This window comes from Augochlora pura, chromosome 10, assembly GCF_028453695.1.
Source record: "Augochlora pura isolate Apur16 chromosome 10, APUR_v2.2.1, whole genome shotgun sequence".
In the NCBI taxonomy this organism is placed as follows: Eukaryota; Metazoa; Arthropoda; class Insecta; order Hymenoptera; family Halictidae; genus Augochlora; species Augochlora pura.
The window spans coordinates 746769-771442 of record NC_135781.1 but is presented as its reverse complement, the minus strand read 5'-3'; the positions used below and the strand labels follow the sequence as shown (position 1 = coordinate 771442).

Genomic DNA, 24674 nt, shown 5'->3' with positions numbered 1-24674 from the left:
TATGTCAGCTATTATAATCGATATGTATAGTCCTCGCGCGACAAATAGGCACCTTTGTGTTTGGATTTCCCCCCTCTAGATTCCCCTTGACAGCGCGGCAGTCAGTAAGAAGGGGGACGCGAACGCGAAGGTGCCTTCTTGTCGCGCGAGGACTATACTCAGTTAGCGAGGTGATTTCAAAGAAACATCACTGTTATTGTCTGACCATAGACTGGTTATACTACTTCGTCGTTCATCGCCGTAACTCGGAAATTCTTCCGTTTTAAGTGGTCGAATTTTATTTAATTTCTCCATCGTTCTTAACAATATTTCGATCTGGCGAGATCGACAGGATACTTGGATCGCAAAGTGTCGGGGGATTCAAACATCTAAACGGCCATCGCGTCCACGATGGCGTCCGAGCATAAGTATGGAAATTACTTAGAAACAATATTCTTATTTATTTATCACACACCAATATACAAAAATGAAATGTATAATCAATATCAGAATATAATATACTACGAAATTCAAATATATTTAATAAAGATATATCTGAGTATCTTACAAGATTAGAATGATGCTTCAACGTCGAACAAAATAAAATTGTCTACAACATTCTTTTTGCAGTTGGCACAGAAATTCTGGTAGAAAAACACGTCTTCTTTTTCTACGGCCGCTCTAAGGATTATTAAATAAGTAATTAATTTACGGAACCTTAGTTCTAACGAGTTCGCCTAAGTAGTCGTGAGTGAAAATAATGGTGTAATAAGATATTTCTCTTCTTCTGTCTTCTCCTCATCATCATTCTCCCTAACTGATCCGGAAAAAACGTTGGTCTGAGACTCGACGAAATGTCATTTCTGTATTCGTGATATATTTATATTTATTTATATATATATTTTTTTCTTGCTTTACCGTTTTCTTCGCGGATATCGACGAGCAAACGAAAAAAGACAAAAATTACAAACCGAAACGTTCGTTCGAAAAAAAAAAAAAAATGAAGTTCCGTCGACGGAATACGGGGGGAGGGGGGGGGGGGGGGGGGGGGGTCTCTGACTGGCGGCTTTGAACTTGTCGGAATGTACAATTACACGTCTAATTAAAACGGAGCGGTATCCGGCGCTCGTTCACGACCACGCTAATACCTCACCTCTATGAAAAAACATGGAATGATAATAGTAATTGTTTTTTTTTTTCGCCTTGTTATCGGTTGTTGTATACCTTAGTTAATGTGTACGATTATATCACAAGAAAGATTCAAATACTCTGTACATAATAATCCCGGAACGCGAGACGTTTGATCAGGTTTCTTAATTCTTACATTTACATATACGCCTAAGATTTAATTACAAAGTTAGATATGTCTCAGGTTCACCTGGTATTGTACTTCGACGCAAAATTCTCGTGTCTCCGCTTTCTACTTTTTTTGTTACCGATCTCTGCCCTCCGCGCACGCTTCTCTCATCTCGGCTCTCCTAAATTCCGCGCTCGTTAAGCAGAGCCGTGCATGCGCGGCACGCGTTTCGGTCCAGACACATTTTTCTCGGCCGATTCCCCTCCTCGTCGCGTGTCCTCTCGAACACCCTTTAACGCGACCGTTGCGCGCTCTTACGTTTCTAACACGATATCGTTTAATTGGCACATCTGAAATGGCAACTTTCGCATTGGCACGATGAGTGTGGTCTTCGGAACCGATTCCCCGACTCCCTTGGGTACCTCGTACCGTTCCCGTTTCCGCCCACGAGACTCGTCGTCGGGGACGCGTTTCGGCAACGGTGGAAACGCGCGAACGAAGTCCGCGATCGATCTGCAATCGATCCGCGATCGATCCACGTTCCGCTTCGGTTCGACGGGCGTCGGTGATCGTTGCAACGTAGAAGTGTAACGTAACGGTGTGTCGACGATGGAATTCGTTCTTACAATACACGCGTTCGCGTCTCGTAACGAACAAACAGCCGATTCGGAAAACGCGTGCACCGATTTTTTTTTTCGAGGACGACGCTTCGCTCGACGGTTCTCTCGAACTGCAGAATAAATATCTAGACAGGCTACTCGAGCTGCTACTTGATGACGATACACGGCAGATGGAACGTATAATAAAGCATTCAACAACATTAGAAGAGACGAGTTAGATAAACAGTGAGTTTAACGAACGTGCTACGCGTGTAGAAGAATACGGCTCGAAGAGAGTTTTACTCGATACGTCGCAGCGAGGTTCGCGGGTCATGCACCTTCAAACGGCGATTCGAAAGGCAACGTTTTTAAAACTGAACGTCTACGGTCGTCAATTTTGTCGCGAGAAAGAAACGTCCAACGAGTGACAGGTTATGTCGAATCAAGATAGATGACCGGCCTGGGCGAGGGGGAGCCGCGGTTCGAACAGAGTTCCCGTGGCTCCCCCGTAGAAATCGTTAGCTGGTGGCACAGCGTCCAAACGGTAGGTTAATGTTTCTTCTACAGAGAAATCGAAGCATTAAACAACCGTTCAACGAGCGAATATAATGCTTTATTACGTGGCTGCCGCATCGCGGATACGAATCGTTCGTTTTACTTAGACTGAAACGTTTTTCTTAAACACGTACAATGGATTGCTGCGCTCTGCATCGTTACCTCTAATCGACTGTACAAAACGATGAGAACCGATAGCATCGTTCGTCGAGAAACTGCACGAATAATTCGGCTATTCGTGTCCAGGTATTTAGAATTCGAACGGAACGTTGTCGCTGAAAGCGATCGGGTAAATTCTAAATTAATCATTGTTAGCCTCGGACGGCCGTTGTACGATGTCGCCGCGGTTTTAATGTCTAACTCCGAATGTTCCTCTTGTTCATCGTGACATTTGTTAGCCTTGCGCAAGACAGCGAAGGTCCGTTCTCGATCGCCTCGTTAAAATTCCTGCGAATTGTTCTCGGAGGGGAAAAAAGATGTGTGAGAGAGTAAACGCGTGGAAATTAAACGGTGTGGTAGTAAAAAATGTCACGACTGAGTCCACAATATCTAGTAAATACGGTATTAATTTCTACGGCAAAAAGCAATACGTGGAAAGCGGTCGGTCGCAAATCGAATCGCGCAAGTTCGAAGCGACCTCGGCCGACCATTCGATTTTTAACTTAACTATAGTCTCGTTCGAATCGCGTTAACGCCCACAGACAGAAAAATAGAACGTGCAAGCGTCAGTCGAAGGTGTTCCAGAAAAATTCATCGGATGGAGACAGGAATTAATTAATTTTCATTGTTTTCACAGGTTTCTTTTCGTTTGAAACAATGCGTGTCGACGCGTAAAGAACAGAGGTTAGGTACGATCCTGGTGAAACTAGAAATTAAAAAATCTGTTGTCCTACGTTTTCAGAAAATTTTTGTTGAAATTTTTAAGAAATGTTTCGTGGAACTGATTTTAAAAAATGGCTTCTCAAAGCAATATACACGCGACAAATAAAAATTTAAAATGACAAAAAGACAATAGTAACAAGACAAATTTAGTATTCGTTTAATTGCATCAGACGCCAGATTCGCGTTTTGCCTTTGGAAATTTCAAATTTGCATCCGCTATGCAGTCCATCGATTTCGCTCGGCTATTCTGCGACGCGTTCCCGATCGACCGTCGAGAGCGTATCATCTCCGAAACTAACCTCGCAGCGAAATAATTCGTTAATTGCTAGTTCGAACCAGTTCCCGTCCAAGGGGGTGGTGTACGGCGTATTTCTAACGGTGGATCAAGAAAATCGAGAAACACGGCGAAACAGTTGCGCCGTGCGCGTGCTCGAACGCGTGTTTACAAGGAAATCTGTAACTTCAAAGGCTGCGATCGGCATGAATATTCAGTGGTCGTTGCATACTGAACGTTTTCCACGTAATTGAGTGGCCGAGAGAGTCGTTCTACATGGTGGACTCAGCCGGGACGATAAAAATTGTTCGTCGAACACGCTCGCTCGCGGGCGGTTTTTAGATTTGTAGCCGTTAAATTATAAGTTTTGTACACCGTGTACAGAGAGCAATGTATCACTATGCTGACAATATTAAATGCTTACGTAACGGCATCATAATCGGATATACGGCGCGCGTGTGCACGTCGGACGCTCGTTAATGGGCAAAGAATAACGATGCTTGAGCAATATAAATAGTCGACCCAAAAATTATACCGTGGAACAAGGTTGTTGCAAATGGTTTCTTATTCGTCATACCGCGCTCGTGGTATATACATATAAATATAGATACAGAGAGATCTATATATTTATATGTATACACGTGTAGGTTCTCCAATTATCGATCGATCCGCAAAGCAATAAGGACTGGACAATCAGCGCGACTCCGACGGTGCAACCGCTTTTTTCCGTACGATTTCAACGTGCAAGACGAAGCTCCAACGAACCGATTCCTCTAAGCGTCTCGTTTGCGGCACTCTATGGGTCCTCGGGACCACAGGGAGGGGGCGAGAGAATTAAAAGCGTTGACCGCAGCCGTTGCAGAAATGTTTCGACTATCGCTACTCCTATCGCGAACGATCCTAGAGCCTGCGTTCGAGAAGCTACGACGATTACGGTGCCAAACGGGCCAAAGACGACTCGCTCGCTCGCTCACGAGTTGCTTGGAACGATCCCGAATCGATCGATATCGTGACATCGGGCGGTGGCGACCTTCTTGATCGGCAGGGTCGCGCCCCGTATGAACAGGCAGTGAAAGAACAAAGTTACTTCTACGTCGACGAGAGCGCGCCGGCTCGTCGGAATCCGCGCGATTCCCCGCGAGTGTGTCACGCACCGGTCGTCCCCGCGGACTCGCGAGCGAATAAATAATCCCGCGACGATCCTGGCTCGCTGAACGAGCCCGAAACGAGAACAGAGGCACCTCGTGTGCTCGACCGTGTCGGTGTGTGATCGACGCGCGGTAGTTCGTTTCGGCGATTGCACATTTCTCGCGACCTCGTTATTTCTTTTTTTTTTTTCATTGATTTACCTAGAACACTTTCGACCAGCCAACCTCTTCGCGAAACACGTCTGCCCGCAATTAGTGGTGTCGTCGTCGCGTCACCGTGCGCGCCGTTCGGTCCTTGTGCGCGACCTCGCACTCTACTCGGTCTCACTATAATACAAGCGGTCGCGCGGTATCGCGGACATACGTGGCGTGTATCAGTGGTCCACCAGGAAGCTGCTCGCGGACGGGCCACGGCCCGCGGTAGCTCAGTTGTACGGCCACGAGTGCCTGATTGAAGTGACCACGTTCGAGGTAGGCGGGTCCTCCGGGCGTCACTTCTTCATGTCGTTCATCAACGTGCCGTCCTTGCTCTTGTTCGTGTCGAGGCTCGACTGCTGACTACTTGTCACGCCGCTGCCGTTCCCCGGGTACATCTTCTCCAGATGGTTCAGGGACTCGCTTAGGAACTTCTGCAACGGGACACCGGGCGACTTAGTTTTTTTCATTAGACTCTACCCTACCTCGTCGTCGCACCGATACTTTCGACGCGGCTGTATATTTCTCGCTTGATCGTGGATCGATACACATTTTTTAATACACTCTAAAACTCTGTAGTCAATTTTTCTAATATGGATAAAATTAGCACATTAGTACCATAGAAGTTAACATTTTATTGTAACCGAGTCCTCTAAGTTTTGTAAGTTCCATTGTTATTTTCCTATCCATTTATATCGTACAAGTGGTCTCTGAAGCTCGTCCAGTCAATAAATAAATATTTTTAACTAGAATAAGTGTTCTACAGTCTATATACAAAAATGTTCGTTCGAAAACTGATACGAAATTCAAGCCGGAATTTTCCATTGTTTCTAAAATGAAATGTAAATGAACGCAGCCTCGAAGTCTGCTTTACGAGTTGGATATTTGCCTTTTAATAGAGACATGATTAAACAATCGTACCTGTATTGCCGTAAGAGCGGCTACGATTGCAGGACTTCCGAATCCGTGTGATATGAGAGAGAAATGCGTTAGGTGTCTCTGTATGCTCGGGTCGAGTATATGCTGAGGCCGTGTGTTGCAAAGCGGTGATCTATCCTGGTTCAGAAGATCCATCAGCTCTTTGGTGATTTGTCTGAAAACACGCGACAAAATTAAACACTCTCCCGAGGCGCTTTCTCTTTCTCTCTCACTTTGCTTGAAAGGCTTCGCGCGTCGAGAGACCAGGATCGTTCGCGAACTTAACCTCTTAGGCACGTCGCGCCAACATAGTGGCTTTCGTGAATGTTTTGTGCTTTACACAATTGTTTGATTAATTATTAAAGTAAACGATTAAAGTATATTACACTAAGAAAAGTATATATGTACTTAATACTATATATTTCCATACGGAAAGAAATATATATTAAGAGAAATGATAATATAGTTATGAGAAATTTTATTCGCGCAAAATCCAGCCGTGCCAAAGAGGTTAAGTTCAAGAACGAGCAACGGCCGTGTATCGAGCAACGAAATCGCGATTATCCTGATAAAATTTCGTGCACCATTGTCGGCCGCGGCAGTGAAATAAATGTCTTACTTGGTGGCATGAAGAAGTTCTTTTCTCCTGTAGGAATCTTGCGGCTCACAATGCTGCCGGCTGAGGTATTCGGCAACTTGTTTCGCGGGGAATTCGGTTTCGCAAACGTAGCCGAAGTCTCTGGCAAGGTGAATGGCTTCTCCTGCAAAAAGAAACGAAACAACACGACCGTGGTGTAGGAACTGAATTGCGTAACCGGCCTATGGAAATGTATGAATTTTTTTGCGGTCCGTCCACCACTTAACGGAACACGCCGAAGCGTTCTAGCTTCGAAAAACTTCATTATGCGAGGTGTCCGTCTATGGTCGTCGTTCGAGATGACCGGCGCGCAGCCTCGAAAATTCATTTCGAGCGAACACCGCGCGCAAACATTGATTTCGATCTCGAGGGCATTCGGTACGTTTTCATCCAAAGGGTTTAATTACGGTCGAATGACTCTCGATTTCTCACGATTCTTGCTCGCTTAATTCACGACGCAGGAACGAACGCGCCAGCATCCCGAACGGTACTCGGGAGAGTAACCATTGTTTAGAGAAGAAACATTCGTCCGTCGAACTTCTGTTTCCTCGACGCAAGAAGATTGTCGTATTGTATAGAAATCCACGGCAATTGAGCCGATCGCCGGCATTCTTCTTGTATTCAATGTAGCGATTCAGTCAGACGATCGGCTGGAATAAACGCGAAGATCGTTCGCACGCGTCAATTGAAAGATCGTTCGCCAACGTCGCAGGAACGAGAGCTAATTTACGATAATGAAACGGCGTACGTGTCTCCGCCGCGGTACGCGGCACGTTTTGTTCTCTTTCAACTTTTCCCTTGCTCACCCACCCTCCCCCCTTTCTCCAATCACGTTCTCTCTCTCTCCCTCCCTCTTTGTCTACTTCACCTGCCTGCTGTGTCTCTTCGCCAATTTCCCCCCGATGATAGCAGGTGTAATTAGGCAGCTAGATGCGAGGTCTCCCGCAAGATGGAGGCAGACCCGCTGGGCACTATTATGGCAACCGGGTAATACCACCCGCAGGCCTGCCGGGTTTTACCTGCGATCTACGACCTATACGAGATCGAGAACGCGGCGGCACCGACCACCACCTGCAGCCAAATTATATCCAGTGTCCGCGGGACCTGTTCGACCGTTTCCCAGGTTTTCTCGCGGCGTGGCGACGTAACGCGAAAACACGCGGAATTTTCTTTCGATCGCGAATGCCGTCGAACACGCGTCGAAGTCTATTGAATTTATCCTTTCGGGAATCCGGTCGTCCAAGCTAGTCGCCCAGTCGTCAACGAATCAATTTTCTTTCTCCACGAACAAGCATTCTTTACCTTTACCCTACCGAGCATTAAAATAAAAAAAATGTCGATTTCACGCGCGTTTATTGCAACCGCGGTAGACCATTTTGATTTACCATTAAAATCCGCGGCCCATTAATCAATTACCCGTGTACCATTATTTACGAGGGACCCGTTGCTATTTATCAAGTTGGCTCGGTTATGACGAGCCATTACGATGACAAATGCGTCCTTTCCATTTGTTCCTAAATACGGAAATTATTTATGACGAGAGGCTCGGCGAAAAAAATGTTCAACAAATATTCAACGGAGGGATTCCATTCTTTCCGACGCTATTTGTCATAGTTGCTCATAAAATCTACAAAGCAAATCCGGTGTGTAATGATCGTACAAGGCGATTTGTATTGTGACTCACTGTTTTCTGCGGCCACGCGAAAGGATAGAGAATAGAGGCGACTGGGTTTGCCTCGGTTTTTCGATGTGCGACGGTAATTAACCGAAAACGTGTACACGCGTAATCGGAGACGTTCTTAAGTAATTTTCGTTCCCTCGTGTCGCCGATGTCTTGTTACGCGTAATCGACTATGCACCTTTTTACGACTCCGCTGGTAATATCAGGTGTCGTCCGCGCTGGCCGGGGTAAATCATAAATTATCGTTTAATGATCGTGTTGTTAGCACCGTCGTCGAGCATTAATATTTTTCAATGAACGCTTCTGTTCTGTCGAAAACAACGTCCGCCTCAATTTGTCCAGAATTAACCGTTCGCACTTGGAGCCATTTTAATATTTCACCAACCGGGAAAATAAGATATTATTTAATGCTAATATGTTATAAAAATATAAAAATAGCAATAGATTTAATTATCCTATAATAATAGTAATATCTATAGCCGAATGACCGTTCAATAAAGTGTTAAGTCTAAATGCAAAAAATAATTTTTCCAACCAACAATAATCTCATTTTTATAACCTATATCTTGGATATTAAATTCAGTCTTGCGACTCGTAAAATCACGTTTCGAACAGTCTTTTAAATAAAAAGAGCTTTATCAATGTCAAAATTATTTAGGAAGCTGGCGTCCTGAGTGCAAAGGGTTAATTTCTTCATCGTCATAGTTTCGGTGTTCGACGATGTCTAGACAGTTTCTCGTTCCCTCGGGGGCGCCCTATATTTCCGAGAGGTCCTTCGCGATTTTGCCGCACAGGCCGCGCGCGATGTTTGCAAACGATGTCTTTAACGCGCGTCATTAAGAATAACGATCCGCCATCGAATCATTAAGAGAGGACGTGCAGGACTCCGCGAGGCGCACACGTACAAGGTGCAACGGGTCGTTTCAGTCAGGTTTTAATAGCGATCCTGCGCGCCGCGGAACTCGGCTACGACCTCCGCGATGATTTGCATGTAACCCTCGGCTATTTCTTCGCTTCGTTTAATTGCTTTTAACTGAATCTGGATCTTCGTCACGTCTCTCCGCGAAACAGAAACTCCGTACGCGTATGCGCGTGTATACAGCACTCGGCAAAATCGAGTCGACGATTTTAAAATGTTATGTAACTTTTTTAAAACTGGTTTAATTCAATTGAATTTTTCTGTAAATATTTTAGAGGCATTAATTCACTGTACAATGACCGAAATATATTTTTATATCGTCATCAGGATTTTTGCGATGGAGCTTTGATTTGAAATCACAGTAATTAGTAATTAAGGTAAGCTGAATTCTTTTTCTTTCATTAAACATATTTATAATCTTTTCTAGCTATTTTCTTTTCAGACGTAAGTGTTAAAGATATCAAAATAAATATTTCACTATTTTTTTCATGCTCCAATTTTTCTGTTTTTTGTTACAGAAGACTTGGAACTGTAGGGCTGGATTAAAAAGTGTCCGTCCCCTTTTTGCTTTAACCTTTCGGTTTCGTTGGACGTCTCTGGCCAAAAATATTTCAACCTACGAAAATATTAAGAGAAAACGCATCCGTCGTTCAGCACCTCGACGCGAGTCCGCGGTTTCGTTGTAAGTTTATCGTAATGGAAAATCAAAGCGCACGAGGAAACAAAAAGGGCGTTTTCATTGTGATGCGGCGGGTTCGCTCGAAAAAGCGTAGCACCGATGATCGGAACGATAATTTATGATAGAGACGTGCACAGAGACAACTCTATGCGGCGAACAGAAGATGCGCGCCGCGCGCTCGATGCAGATCAGAACCATAGATTGGCCCGAAGGTGATTACAGATGCGGGCCTACAGATTGGCGGCTCGCAGCTATACGAGAAACGAATCAGCAACGTGACTAGCGAATTAATGATCAGCCTTTTTTTCCACTTGATGACTTTACTACAGTAACGTTGTTGGTCCCTTCGACGTTCGATCGGAAATTCGATGCGTCCATTATAAAACGAGAGGGGGGGGGGGGCAAATAAACGCGGCCCTTAGTCGCTGCAACCAACAAGAAGAGAAATTGAAAGCGAGTTGTACGCACACTGTTCTTTGTTCCTCTATTTTTTTAGATAAAACCACGAGCACTGTTCCTACATATATCTCTTCTTAATTCAGAAAATGGAATCGCGAGAGTTCGCGATATTTTTAACCAGTTTTGCCACCCTTTTTTTGAAAGGATTTACACAGAATGTACCAAAATTATTCATACTCCGGCAAACGTGGGGTTCCTGTGGCCATTTCAAGCAACTTTTTCCTTTGCCGATTCGCGGCTTTGTTAACGAGTTATTAATGAAAAAATAGTGCATTTGTCAGGAAAAATCGAGCGAGTGTACTCGTCGAACGCGCAGCTGACTGGTTAAGCGGCGACTGTCGTCCGATCAGATTATTTTCTTCGGCACGCTGCAGGAATGTGGTAAATGATAGTGCATTCGCGGACCGTTCGTGTATCTCTGGCAACAAGGTCGATCATTTCGATCGACCACAAATTGTGCGCGGCATCGATCATCGGAGAATATTTTTGAGACAATTCCCTTCCGCGTACTTGAAACAATTGTGAGCAGATTGTAGTTGCGGTTTCTGCTCTGTTATGGCAAAACTAGGGGACGATCGAAGAAAACGGAACGGTATTACACGGTGCACGTTGCTACCTTGCTAATGGTCGCGGGAACTTGTATTCTATCTTGTCATTGGTCCAATAAAAATCGTATAATTTTTACAAGAAATAAAGATTTAAATAAAAATTCACTCGAACCTTCAACCCTTTGAGATTGTACTTTTTACCTCTTTTATCCTTTTTATCTCTTTTATTCTTCTCATTTTTAAATTAAATTAATTTTTAAATTAAAATTTACTGAGAGATTAATAAATCTTCCTTGTTAATCGAGTATATTATATAAACAAAATTAATTCCGACCCGCGCGACACCTATGAGCGCTAACAAGACCGCAAACGGTTAATCATCTGAAATTATGTTAATCTTTCCGTCGTTTTTATCCGCGGAATTTTAGCATAATATTCTAGAATACAAGATGATTCTTTTAGCGAAGACCGCGGCGTCACTGTGTGACAAGCAAAGACATATTTATGCACGTATCGCAGGCAGGCAGGCAGGCAGGCAGGCAGCAGCGCGGCGAGACGGGCATACATTATTCGCGTGTGTCCGAAGTGTGCCTATACACCCCGGTGCGTTCGAGAGTAGGTTCCCACACTTTCGCTGCACTCCGCGAACTCTGTCAATTGCTCGCTAGAAGCCAAGTGTACGGTTTCGAAATGTCCGATCGGTCGCTTGGGGTTTTTCGGTGTTTTTCGCGACGCGTCGCAGCGATCCGTAAAATTCCGAGTTTGGCAGCCGTCTCGGAGACGGTTTCGATCGAATTAAATTGCTCTCCAAAACCAGGCGAAACTATGCGAGACGCGCTGTTTACACACAGCGAACGAATCGGCAAGGTTCCGGAAACTGCCATAATTTTTCTGCCCAATTTTACAACGTTCCTCGTAAAATCGAACTAAAATTCCAACTACGACGAGGAAGAGCCAACATCCTATCCACGGTATCTTGTCGCATCTTCGCAGGATATCTCGACGAGATATTATTTTCATTAGCCCGGCCAGGCGACGAGTTCAACGTAACAGCTTTCTGTTTCGAGAAATCCAAGCAGAGACGACGAGGAAATTGCAATTAAGAGATGAACGGTGTCGCGTCGAAACGAACTAACGAGCCGCGGAATTTGTGCGGCGCAACGGATAATCGGATCGCACACGGAGATCTCACCTGCGCGAATTTGTTCGGGAAGTGGACGCCGTCGGTCGTCGTCGCCAGGACGGAAGATCGTTGTTAGAAAATAGTTCCGGACACGTGCACTTGGATTAAGAAAAAAAGAAATTGACGCGCGGCCGCCGCGGTTGAATATCTTCGAGATTAGCTATCCCGCTAAATGTCATCGAGCCACGGGGATTCTAAATAACGCCGCGGAACGAGTTTGAGAAACCAGTATGTTGCGCGACGGTTAATTAGACCGCCGAACGCGGAATGAGCCGACGCTAACGACAGAATTTATTGGTATAATTCGAAGAAGCAACTTTTCTGCGATCGGCGTTCAGGCAATCGCGACTTCGAATCGCGGCGCTAAATCAGCATTCGATATTTGCTCTATGGTCGCTAGAGCCGAGATTACGTTTTGTTTAAAGCAACGGGTAGGTGGCGCGCATCTTTTTTTCAGAAAATTCAATATTCGTCGGGAGTCGACAAATTTCCTCTTATCTTAATTGCGGCGCGACGGCGATGAGTTTTCTTCGAATAAACCGGGCTTCCGTGCCTCGAACTGTAACGAGCGCTCGTTGCGCCGATATTCACCCGATTACGATCGAGTGCGCGCGCGCGCTCGCACAGGGGGATGCGTTTTCTATTTTCTATTTCTACACAACGACCGTTCCAGTCTGCGTCCAGTAGAGTTAATGTACCAGCACGCGGAGACCGTTTAACCGGCGATTTAATTAAAGTTCACAGCTGATATCGTCGACCAGCATTTGCAAATTGGATGCTCGAATGGCGACGATGCTGGTAACGGGCTGCGCAACTTTGCGCCAACGCGAACCAGGCGTTCTTACGGAAGAGGCGTCGGACGTTCTTCTTTCGCAGTAGTCTCATTATTTTGTAATAAACGTGCATTAAGACATGAAAGTGCAGAAAGTAAATTATTTTATCAAACGATTCTATTTAAGCGATTTAATTGAAATCATATGTTTTCATGGCCGTGAAATTAATAAAAGAAAAATTGATTAAGAGAAAACTATTTGTCGCGGACAGGGGACTCGAAACTCGGTTCCCAGCTAGCTACGAACACGTTGCCGCAGACCTGTAACGGTAATGTAATAATGTAATAATGTAACTTTGTAATGACTTGAAATAATCCTTTACTTAAGACAGTGATACAGTTCTAATTAAAAATATCTAAGAAAATCGAAACGCCTATAATATTGTGTTTTCATGAACCAGACGATTAAATCTCCAAAGCGCAAAGCGTCAACTAAATCGATAACCCGAAGCCCTCGCATTCTCCTCGTATGCCACGAATATTGCGCAACCCTTCCGCAACCCTTCCGCGAATCTACCGCGAGCCGTTTTCGCGACGTCGACTCTTTTCGACGCTCTGCAAACTATTATACTAAGCCGAGCATTAAAATCGCCTCGGATAAAACGCGTGCCGCGGGAAAGGATGAAACGACAGCGTTCCGTGCGAGTTTACCTGCCGTGGGTTGTAATCAAGGCACCGGTGCGCCGGAGTCGTTAAAGGCTCTTCGCCAACTGTGAACAGTGTGATCCACCGCGTGTAAAATCCCGGCGGAGGAACGACGTTACGCGCGCGTTATTAAAGAGCACGGCCGAGCAATGAATACACCGCGGAACGATCTTGATTAACTGGCTACTATGTCTTCCGACGGGCCCGGCGCGTCGACGCGAACACTTTTGCCGACGTTAAAAACTGTTTAACGTCGTGTCCGTTGATGCCAAATGATTCCGTCGAAGTAATCTCGAAGCAGAACGACCGACAGATTGACCAATAAACCTGTATTTTTGCCCGGCGATCGTAGCGCATGCGCGGTGTGTAATAACACGCGGAGATCGAGATCAGCTTCTTAAAGCGTGCGCGCTGTTTTCTTAAAAAGTATATCAAAAAGTCTCATAAGTCTCTTCTTTTTTTATACGAAATCGATGGACGATATTTGATGTTTAAGGTTGATTTATGTTATATATGTTATATATAAAGCCCTATTTCGTCCATTTTCCATTTTTTTACTTGCAAATTATTCATCGAGCTGCCTTTTTATTTCGCTCTCGGATTTCTTAAATTTATCGCAGAGAGAATTTTTTAACGAGAGAAACGAGTAATAATCGGACGGAGCAAGGTGCGGGGAGTTAGGTAGCACGTCCCCATCAAACTGTAAGAGTTACTGTAGTTACTGTAGTATAGAGGGTGCATTTCGACCGGAAGATGTTCTCCGTCGATGGCTGTATTTTTTAAGAGTTTCAGCTCGACTCGACTTCACGATTTCATTTGCAATTCTCCGGCGGTGTATTTATCTCACTGATTCTCTTGAAATTATTGCTCCATTATAATTGCGCGAGCATTTATTGCTTCGTATTTCATGCTCGTAACCGTGGTTCCGTTTTCTTTCGCGTTCGCGCAACCTGCGACGTATCGGCGGCGCTCGTAACATTGATATTAACATAAAGCCATTGATGAACAAGTCGCGATATTATTCATACGAATGCAAATAAACGATAATACGATACGTTAACTAGGCTTATAAATTATATATTCAAGCACCGCGGATCGGGTGCCTTAATTTTACGACTGATTAACTCGGATTCATGGAAAACATATATAAGAAGCTCATGCATCGCGGTGAAACGATTTAATGAGAAAGACGAGCAAAGTTCGCGTCTCGCGATATTGAAATCGAGATAATTATTCTTTGGCTATACACGGCGCGATAGTTCTTCGATCGTCAAATTTCAGATCATCATTCGCGGGTTATGCACATTGATGCGCGAGCATTAGTTTGCGCGACTAAAACGTTTATGGTACTTGCACGCGTAAACATACTTTTAAAAAAGTACTTGGGTTTTTCTTACTCCGATATTAATGTTTCGCGTAAATATTAAACGGCAGATGTTTGCGCAGCTTTAAACTTATGAAGATTGCAGGCGTTGTATGAACGCTTATTGAAATTTATGCGAAATTATATTCTTAGTTTTTTGAGACTGTTTACCGAATGGACTGTTATTCCGGTTTTTCCGAATCTGTTTTCACGGAAGCATTTGTAACGTAGATAATTAACGAAGATGACAAATAGACGCGTCGACATTGTATGGGATGGAAAACTCACCTTCCACTAGCGATGTCAAGAGCGTGACATTGGCGGCCTTCCTCCTTCCGGCTGGCAAGTTAAGTCCAATCTTCTCCAACTTTTCCCTAAGCAGACGCCCGCCATTTTTGGATTTCGCCCTGCAAACGAAAAAACATTGCAATTAGTATCGTCTTAAGAAATTGCTAAGTTCGATGTAAAAGGTGGACGTAATTTTAATTCTAATTTAAATATGAATTTCGATTTTAATTCTAATTTAAATATGAATTCCAATTTTCGAAAACGACGATCTTTCGAAACGACGATCCGAAAAATGCGACAACTCAATCAATAAACTCGCAACTAATTCTGTCATTAGCGCAGATACATTATGTCGGTGCAAGGTTAGATAAAAGCAGGCAGCCTCCACAGGCGCAGAATTTGCATAAAATTACGCAACCGGACGATTCCTGCTCCGGGTCGAGCAACTGAAATGGTCCTTTGTTTCTCGTTCCATCCGATTGTTCGTTCGGTTTGTGTACACCGTCCGACCGACGTTTCTCGGGTGCCGTGTCGAGCCAATGGCCGCGCGAGAATTTCGAAATGGGTCCGCTTCATTAATCATTTTTGCCGCGATCTTTGGTGGAGGAAAAAAGAAATCGACGAGCGGCCGGGACGAGAGGAAGGACGGAGCAGGCAACGACAGAGAAACTGGTGAATTAGCATAATCCGTGGCTACGCGTGTCATCCGTCGACCATTGAGCAACGCGCGGCACACGGCCAGCGGGTATATCCGAGCCGATTGTCGAGGGCCGCGAGGATCGAGACGCTATCGAAGACATTGAACGCGTGCATGCCTCGCGAGCAGAGGCTACACTCTCCACTTAATTGTGGCGAACAGAGAAATAGCAATGATCTGACCCCGTTACGGAGAGCCCAGCGACGGAGAAAATAAACTTGCTGCCTCGTAGATGCTCTCAGACATTTTAAATGTTCCAACAGAAATCAAATTTGTTCCAACGAGCGCTACAAATTAAACGCAAATGAAGAGATTCTGTAACCAGGTTACATCGTCATCTTTTTACCAGTCGTAGAGCAATGGCGTTTAGGCCAACGTCTTTCAAACAGGATTAATCTTATAAAATGGCTAGCACGTTCTTTTCATCGAAATCCAATGGAAACCGCCTGGAGCATATGTGATACATAATATCAGGAATCGTAAAACGGAAGAAACGGGAGCCAGTTATTTTGAGCGGCTGCTGGTGTCAAGAGAAGAAAAACCGAACGGTTCAACTTACTTCCCGGCAGAAATGTTGTCGCGTCGAAGAAACGTTAAAGCGATTTCGAAGGGAACGAAGAAACGGCGCGGCTCGAACAGGATATCTATTAGAAAATACTCGGGCGAACAGTTTTCTCGGCGCCGATCGTACTTCAGCGAGTCAAGAATCCCGGCGACACGTGACGCTAACAGGTTCTGAAGTGCGGCGTTCTTTTTTTTTTTTTGCGGAACGGCGTCGAGAATTCGATAGTGTTCCTCCGCGCGCGCGCCCTATTCATCCATCATTCAAGGACCGAGATAACGGTAACCGCGTGTATCGCCCACCTTTGTTCGGCTCCGGGCGAGCAGCCGGTCAATCCGGTAATCTTTCGGTTCGCTCGGTAATTAATACGCTTTACCGTTATAACATTTTAATACGTCTCTCCCCACGGATCCTACTCTGTCGATTAATTTCGTGTTTCTCCCGTGTAATTTCGCAACGCGCGAGATAAGCGACCTTTTATTTTCATCTGTCTGAAACTCGATCGAAATTGTTAACGTTAATTTTAGGATCTTGCGAACGTCGACGATGAAAATTTGTCGAATTTAACCCTTTGGGTTAGCCACCAAAGCTATTTATTTACTTTTTTTATTCTTTTGTTACGAATATCTAAACCTTAAATTCTGTTTTCCCTATTTAATTTTGCAATTTATATATTGCTATAAATTCAACGAAAATTAATTCTGCCCAGCTCGTCCTATGTATACCTATGTATAAATTATCTACTCCAGATAACAGAAGATTCTTCAATAAATTTCATCTTTGTTTCCACGGTCGCGAAAAGGAAGATTTCAGAAATAGCATAAAAATGCAAACGATATTTTTCTTTCGTGGAATATTATTTTTGCACGGAAACATGGACTTCGAATAAAAAGTGCGCCCCTTCGAATAAAAAGCACCCCTAATTAAGAATTCTTCGGGCAACAGTAAATTCCCATATTTTCAATGGCAATAGCGAGCTCGCTGTTCCGAAAGGATTAAATTGAAAGCGCGAAACAACGACCGCATTGAATCTGTTCTTGCCGTATACAATGCAACCGGGATCTTTCGATATTAATTAGCTAATTTAACGAGCGATGTTTAAACACAAAAAAGAACATTCGTTAGGCACGGAGCAACCATAGGAATATTTTCTAAACATTGTAATCATCGTACGAAGAACCGTATATATCGTACAATATTAAAATCACGTCGCACTCGATACACGCACACGCGTTCCGTAATTACAGATATCCGTGCACTCCGTGTACTCCGCCAATAAATATTCACGTATTTTTCTACAGATCGTTCCTTAACGGTCGCGATTGATATGCAATTATTCCGCGGCGATTATCGCGAGCGTCCGCCAGGAAATATTTTATGCAAAGTTTCCTCCACGGTGACAGTTGACTCATCCCCGATATCGACGCGGGCCAGCGTCTCCAGCGCGGAGAAAAAAACCAGGTGTCATCCGCGAGTCCCGCTGCTCCAGAAAAGAGAACAATTATATAATGCAAAAAGAGAAAAAAAAAAGCAACGAGGAATTATTTATCCAGACAAGGGTCTGACGAAATAATGGACCTCGGTGTGTCGGCTCTGTTTAACGTAATCATTGCATATAATTTTGAATTAACAAGGGATTAATGACGCTTTTTTTTCGAGTATTGTAGTAGTCCGTCTTGTTCCAACTATTCGAAGGTTCGAACGACATACGCAGGCACAGCAGTTCTCTAGAAGACTCGCCGCGTCTCGTAAGAAATGTTTCCATCTTTTTTGCCCGGCTCTTTCATGTCCATTTATTTATTATCGACGCCGGTCGCGAGCGAGTCCTTTGGACGTGACGAGAGCAATTCTCCACTCATTATGGCGTCTTGTTCCAGGAAGGATTCTCCGTGGTTCGTTCGTTGGGTTCGTCTCGCAAGGATTTCTGCGATATTCTTCGCGCCCTTCGACGCGATCCCTGGAACACCCTCGCGCGCGCGCCCGCGCCCCCTGATTACTCGAGACGTCCTCGGATACTGGCATCGTTAATCGTCTCTGCGAGCGTCGCGCCGTATTACCGAACAACCGGAGGACCTTGCTACGATCGAACGTGTCCTCGACTGCGCCGCTAACGATCCTTAAATGGAACCTCAACGACGAGATAGGGGTGGTGGTCTTATGTCTCTAAGATCTTTGGCTTTGTTCTATACGTCTCGTTCGATAAATATTGTTACGGCGACTTGGACGAATCACTGTAACGCGATACCGGCCTGCGGCGAATGGAACCATGAGGGAAAAATAGAAGATGGAAATTGCCGCGAGAAATTGAATTGAGAATCGAGAGATTGATTATGAAATCCCTGAAAGGGTTTGATAATAATCCCTAAAAATATTATAGATCGCGATTTAATTCGTGTCGTACCGTAGGCCGGTGCATGCCAAAGTCTGCCGTAGCCAAGGGGTTAATGCGACGAAATAATATGTTATCATTTAATGTTACGAAAAGCTAGAAATGTTAATACTATTTAATTGCCATATAAAAATAGTTATATTTATTGTCGATAAAGCGTTAACAATAGGTTGTTTATTCGAGGAAGGTGAAGTTGGACAGATTCGACAGGTGACACGGACGATTGACTCGTACCGCGTTCGCGAGCTACGCGCCGACTTTTTAACAGTCCTCGCTAACAGCGACGCGGCATTAACTTCTTACACAGGGGAGGGGTTGAGTTACGGCCGATTACGTCCGAGAAGCTATTCAGATTCTACGGTGTGTATCCGTATAACGTCCGTGTAAATGTGCGTCGAAACGGTATAAAAAGTAAGTTTACTCGCCCGGCACGCGGGCACCGTACCCCGCCGCGCGCCGTAGAAGCGTAAACGCGCGTTTTTTTTTTCTTTCGCACGGCAATCGTAAAAGGCAATTTCACCGTATGTTTTATTCATAATTCCCTGTTTCATTTTCGTGGCTGCCCTGTTCTTGCGATCGGTTAACGACTACCCCGGATTATCCCCTGGCAGCGAAACAATTTGCCATTGTAATTTCACCGTGTTTACCGTGGAACACCTTCGGTAATGCGCCACCATTAATTCCGTATCGACGGAGGCCGGTCGGCCAGCTGGCGAATCCGTTGCATAATAAATGTTACGGAATTTTAGTTTTTACTTCGACATTTTTATCGTACAGTTTTGATTCTTCTGATTCGCTTATTGTTCGCTTTCTTGTTGAATAAGTTTGCCTCATTAATCCCTTGCACTATGATAAGGAGTCAGACTCGTGACAAGATCTACTAAAATTTGAATATTATTAATTGATTAATTTATTTAACAACCGGTTTCCCAGTCTTCGCTTCAAAGCCGAAATTGCAAAGACGCATTTATAGAAAATCCATCGTAATAAAAATTCGAAGCGGTCCGATTAAATTCAGCGTTGTCAATGTTGCAAGGCGACGCGTATTCGCGTTTAAGACACGGATAATCTCGTTAGCCGCATGATTTTACAATTCGAAACGCTCGTAAAAGGAAGTAAGGTTGTCGTAAGAAAGACTGCGGCGCTTCGTCTTCGTATCGGCGAACGGATCAATTTGCATTTCCGGTTATAAAAGTAGTCTCGAACCACTTAAACCTCTTAATCCTTTGGGAGCGAACGCCGGTGGCATGTAAGTTGTGTATTTGTTACATTATATATTTGCAGATAGATATTGCAAATGTCCAAGAAACCCGAGCGGTCCGCATCAACGCGCGCTAAACAGACCAGACTGATGTTTGTAAACAGTCGTAATACGATCCGAAATGTAGATGCCCGCAATGCCTGTGACATAGTCAATTTTACGCGATACTGGAGTTGAGGAGGTAAACTCTAATGCTCGGCTTGTTATGTTTACGTTTGGCCCAAGTATGTGTTCGCGACTCACTCATTTATGTTTGGCCCAAGTATCTGTTCGCGAGTCTGACTCGCGATGTTTATATTTGGTGGCCAAGTAACTGTGCGCGAGCCTGACTCGCGATATTCGTGTTTGGGCAAAAATCTTCATCGCGAGTCTGACTCGCTAAAGTACGGGAAGGGGTTAAACGGCAACACTCCCCTGAACATCCATTCGATCCATTTTACTTATTCCCCGAAGACGCGACCGATACCCGATAACATCGTAAACATCCTTTAATTCTCGCTTTCGTTCGTCCAACTTCGTCCGCTTTCGTTTCTTCCTGCCGGGTGCCCGCGTTCTCCTACGTTTACGGCCAAACGAAGGTTTACGATCGACAGTTATATCGCGCGGCCGCAAAAGATCCTCCGGATAGAATTGTTTCTGTCAGACGGATAACTCGAGCATCCGTTGATTATTCGTAAAAAGATTAACGTTCATCTGTCGGTCGTATTGCAGATCCTCTCCTCTCCCTTCTCCTCCCTTCCTCTGGTTTTCTTTTTAGCGGGGGTTCGAGAGCGTCGTAACTTCTGAATTTACAGCCGTCGCGACGCGGTCCCGGCCGCGGCCGCCTAAGCACGATGTAAACACGGAGAAAATTAAATAATAAGTAGTTGCAAAAGCGGGAAATTCTGTGTCCGAGACGGCGAGTTACGGGGAGCCCCTGTCGTTGCACAACTGCAACGCCGACAAAAACTTGTTTGCTTATCGCGCGCGAAGAATAGCGCGGACAGCGCCGATAATTCACCGCGTTGCCGCGCTGCTATGGGAACGACGCGTTGCCGATTCGAGCCATGGAAAACGAGAAGTGTTTTATACTTTCCTTTATAACTTAATCGTAATCTAGAGTCCTTGCTCGTATGCAGATAACTGACGGAAAGGGACAAGAGAGATATAATCCTATGCGTGGACGGCGATTTATTTGCTTCTACTTTTTCGATTTTAAGTTTGTAAGTTTGATCTATGTATTGTTCTACGTTCCTTTTAATTAATTCAAGTTGTCGACACAACATTGTCTTGTAATACCTTAAAATCGTCGACGTATAATAGAACGCAAATTATAGTGTCTCATGAAAGTGTTTAAACACCTTTTAAAAAGGAATAACTTTCGCAACTGAACCAATTGAACAAAGTTCATCTATAACATCTAAGAAAAGAAATTAAGGAAAATTGAACTTTAAAAATGATCGATTACTACACGATAATTACTGATCAAAGTGCTTTCTATAATACAAACGAACCCTAAAATCGCGGACGGATAAACTGATCAGCAACGCATAACTCGACGAACACAGTAAAATCTGATTGGAGCATAGCCCGAAGAGATCTCGAACCGTCGAACGAGGAACCGAAACGTAGCCGAGGATCGAATTGCTCGTTTAATAAAATAACAACGGCGTCGCGTCGGTGGCTGAACTGGCCGATAAACCAAGCGGCAATTTTAATTTCGCCGAAGCCGACCGGGCAATCGGGAAGAAGAGGTGTTTGGCGACGCCGACGCGAGAAAGAGAGAGAGAGAGAGAGAGAGAGAGAGAGAGAGAGAGAGAGAGATCGTTCGCGGCACAGTAAACCCGTCGCTCGTAAACCTTAATTCACCGTGAAGGTAGAACACCGCGAAAGGGGTTCGCGAAGAGAACGCGCGAGAAGAGACAAAAGAAAGGCGGACACGGGGGCCACGGCGGAGGATCTATGGTGGCAGGAGGATAGCCCCGGCCTGGCCGCGCTGCTCTCCTCTCCTCTCCTCTCCTCTCCTTTGTTCTGGCGTGCTCGGCGCGGCGCGTGTAATTATCAGCCGGATCGCTATTCGAATGGATGAATTATATCGTCGCGGTCTGCGGTGTGTGCGCGTCGAATGCGCGGCTGCCATATGCCAGCCCGAGGGCCGCGCCGAGGCTCGTACGAGAGGAATTGACACTCGGAGCCACGCAATTATTAATGTCTCATTTGCATTGGGAATAGATCGGCCGCTTTATTGGCAGTTTATTCCGCGCTCCCTTTTTCTTCGACCGCCCGCCTCCCCTCCTCCCCTTTCGTCCCTCTTTCCGTCCCCCGTCTTGGCCACGGGAATTCGCCACTGTCCCAACACAGCCCCGCGGCTATAGTTCTCGCGCGGACAGTTCGATGCGCACCGTAACTATCCCGGCGCGCCTAGCGAGCATCGACGAATCGCTTATTAACCCGCGAACCTTTTTCAACGTGACTCGAGCGCGGCTAGATCATCGACGAAAACCAATGAATAATCTGTTCGAAGCTATCCTCGCGCCGCCGGACGCGAGAATCAATTAATAATTGTTATTTATGCGCGACGACGTTGCGCAGGAATTCTGCTGATTTTATTCTGCGTGCAATGCTTTGCACCCACGACATGGTGAATCGGTTGCTGGGGAACGATACCGACCACTTCGTTCTAAATAATTCCCTTGACGAAACGAGGTCATATTTATTTCTTATATACCTTCCTTTATTTTTCTTTCTCATATACCTTCCCTTATTTTTATTTCTAAATTTTGACGATAGTGAGATAGATTCTGCTTTGAGTTAGAAGGAACGAATAATGATTTTATATTGAATAGACTCGCTGTTATAGTGCAAGTTAACTGGAACAATTGTTGTTTCAAGCTTCGTATTGAGCATCGAAAATAAAAGAGGTAATAAACAAAAAGATATAATTAATGCACGACCTGGCAAAAGGTACCGAGTAACTAGACAACGCGATAAAGCGAAGATCGCGTCACCGACGAGTCCGCGAGAGACGATTCCAAGAACTTTTCAAAGGCGCCGTCTGCACGGGCCTCGAATGACAGAGCCGCTGACTCGCACTACTGCGGTGTTCCCACTGTCTCTAGTTATCGCGGGTATAGTTAGCATCTGGCTTATCCGAAGCGGCTACTACCTGTCTCAAAACGAACCGCGGCTCGGCCGTTCGGATAAAAATCGAGATCTCGCGGAATCGGACTCGGTTAGACGGCAAAGTTGCGTCGGCTTTCGCGTGCGTGAGATATATCCGGCGAGGCGCGGCGCGGTGATTTATCCACGCCTTTGGTGATAAAGCATTGCGCAACGGATAGGCAGCGGTTCCGTCGGGAGTAAAATGGTGGATCAGATAAAGAAAGAGCGCTTCCCGCTCCCAAGCAGAGGAACCCATAAATCAGCCGGCTGTCCGTGCCCCCGGAGTATGAGCCGGCCCGAACGAAGGCGAACGCGCGTGTTTATTAATTAACTAGCTAGATAGAGTCGCGTAACGGTCCGTCCGGCAACCGGGGATATCGGTATCTCGGGCTTCTCGCGGCGCCCTCTATCTCTCCGTGCCCCATTGTTCCCACCGATTCGTCCACGCTGCCCCCCCCCCCCCCCCCCCCCCCCCCCCCCCCCCCCCACCCTCCGGTTGTCGTACAAAACAGCCCCGGGACTGTTGCCAGGACTTTTATTAATACCTCGTTGAAATGCTTCGCTTCTTCGCGCGGAGTTTCCTCGACGAATACATTTTTCGATGCTCGATCAATAACGTCTCTAACGGTTCACGCTTTCTATTATATACGGCTGCACCTGCCATCGTTCGACTAATGGTCCGAGAGCGCGGCTGTATTATGATGTTCGTCCTGGGAACACGAGCGTTCGCGAGCTTGTACCTATCCGCCGTTGATTCGTTTCCATCGGGACCGTGGGCTTGACCCTCTTCTCCCGGGTCACGCAGATTTTTCGTAGATCCGAGATTGGTTTAGCAAATGTTTTCAGAACGATTCTTTAGCTCGTCGATTTAGCGCGTGATTTTTAAGAAAATAAACACCCTGGTGTATCGTAAGATATCATTTAATGAAGCGGATATTACTTAGTGAAGAGGAGACGAAATTAGTGTAAAATGTTAAACAACGTGTTTAGTTAAATTGAGAAATTAAGGTTTTCTCGGTGCAGTGATTGCTGCGATTTTAAGTTAAATTAATTAGTAGTTACTGGTTAAGGTAAGCTCATCTTGCCATAATTGCAAGATATTCTCAATCCAATGATCGACTGAAATATTAACACCTTCGCATCGGGAAAAGAGAATTAAAATATCTTCGCATTGCTAAAATGGCCCGATTTATATGAAAATTTAAGGAAAAATATCCCGATGCGAATTTGGTAAATGTGAAAGATGAATGCTTTCGAAAGAAACTCTGGAAGAACTATTCTGCGAGGCAAAGTGGAGCGATGGAAGCGAAGATGGTAATTTTAATAGAAAAGCCATAGATTTAACGAGGAGCGATATTTGGTTAGCTCGAGAGAGAGAGAGAGAGAGAGAGAGAGAGAGAGAGAGAGAGAGAGAGAGAGAAAGAGAGAGATAGAGCGCAGTGCCATCAAACAGCGGCGCATCATTGCCCGACTATAGGAGAGCTAATCCCCTTATAAAATCGTATTATGCAAACGAAGGACTCGGAGAGGCCGAGCCGACGCG

The 24674-nt window shown here is 45.1% G+C and overlaps 1 protein-coding gene across 3 annotated transcripts in view; it reads right to left on the bottom strand.

The window, feature by feature from the left end:
- Positions 1–425: 425 nt before the first annotated feature.
- The window catches only part of Tfap-2 (transcription factor AP-2), a 101947-nt gene continuing 77698 nt past the window's right edge, over positions 426–24674 (bottom strand). For 2 of the 3 annotated variants that reach the window (XM_078193641.1, XM_078193642.1), the window contains exons 6-9: positions 15082–15200; positions 6467–6608; positions 5851–6022; positions 426–5363 (exon numbers count right to left, since the gene is read on the bottom strand). In XM_078193641.1, the coding sequence (XP_078049767.1) occupies positions 5226–5363; positions 5851–6022; positions 6467–6608; positions 15082–15200 (571 nt within the window). In that variant the 3' untranslated portion in view covers positions 426–5225. The remainder of the gene's footprint in view (positions 5364–5850; positions 6023–6466; positions 6609–15081; positions 15201–24674) is intronic. The other variant, XM_078193640.1, reaches the window with a different exon arrangement.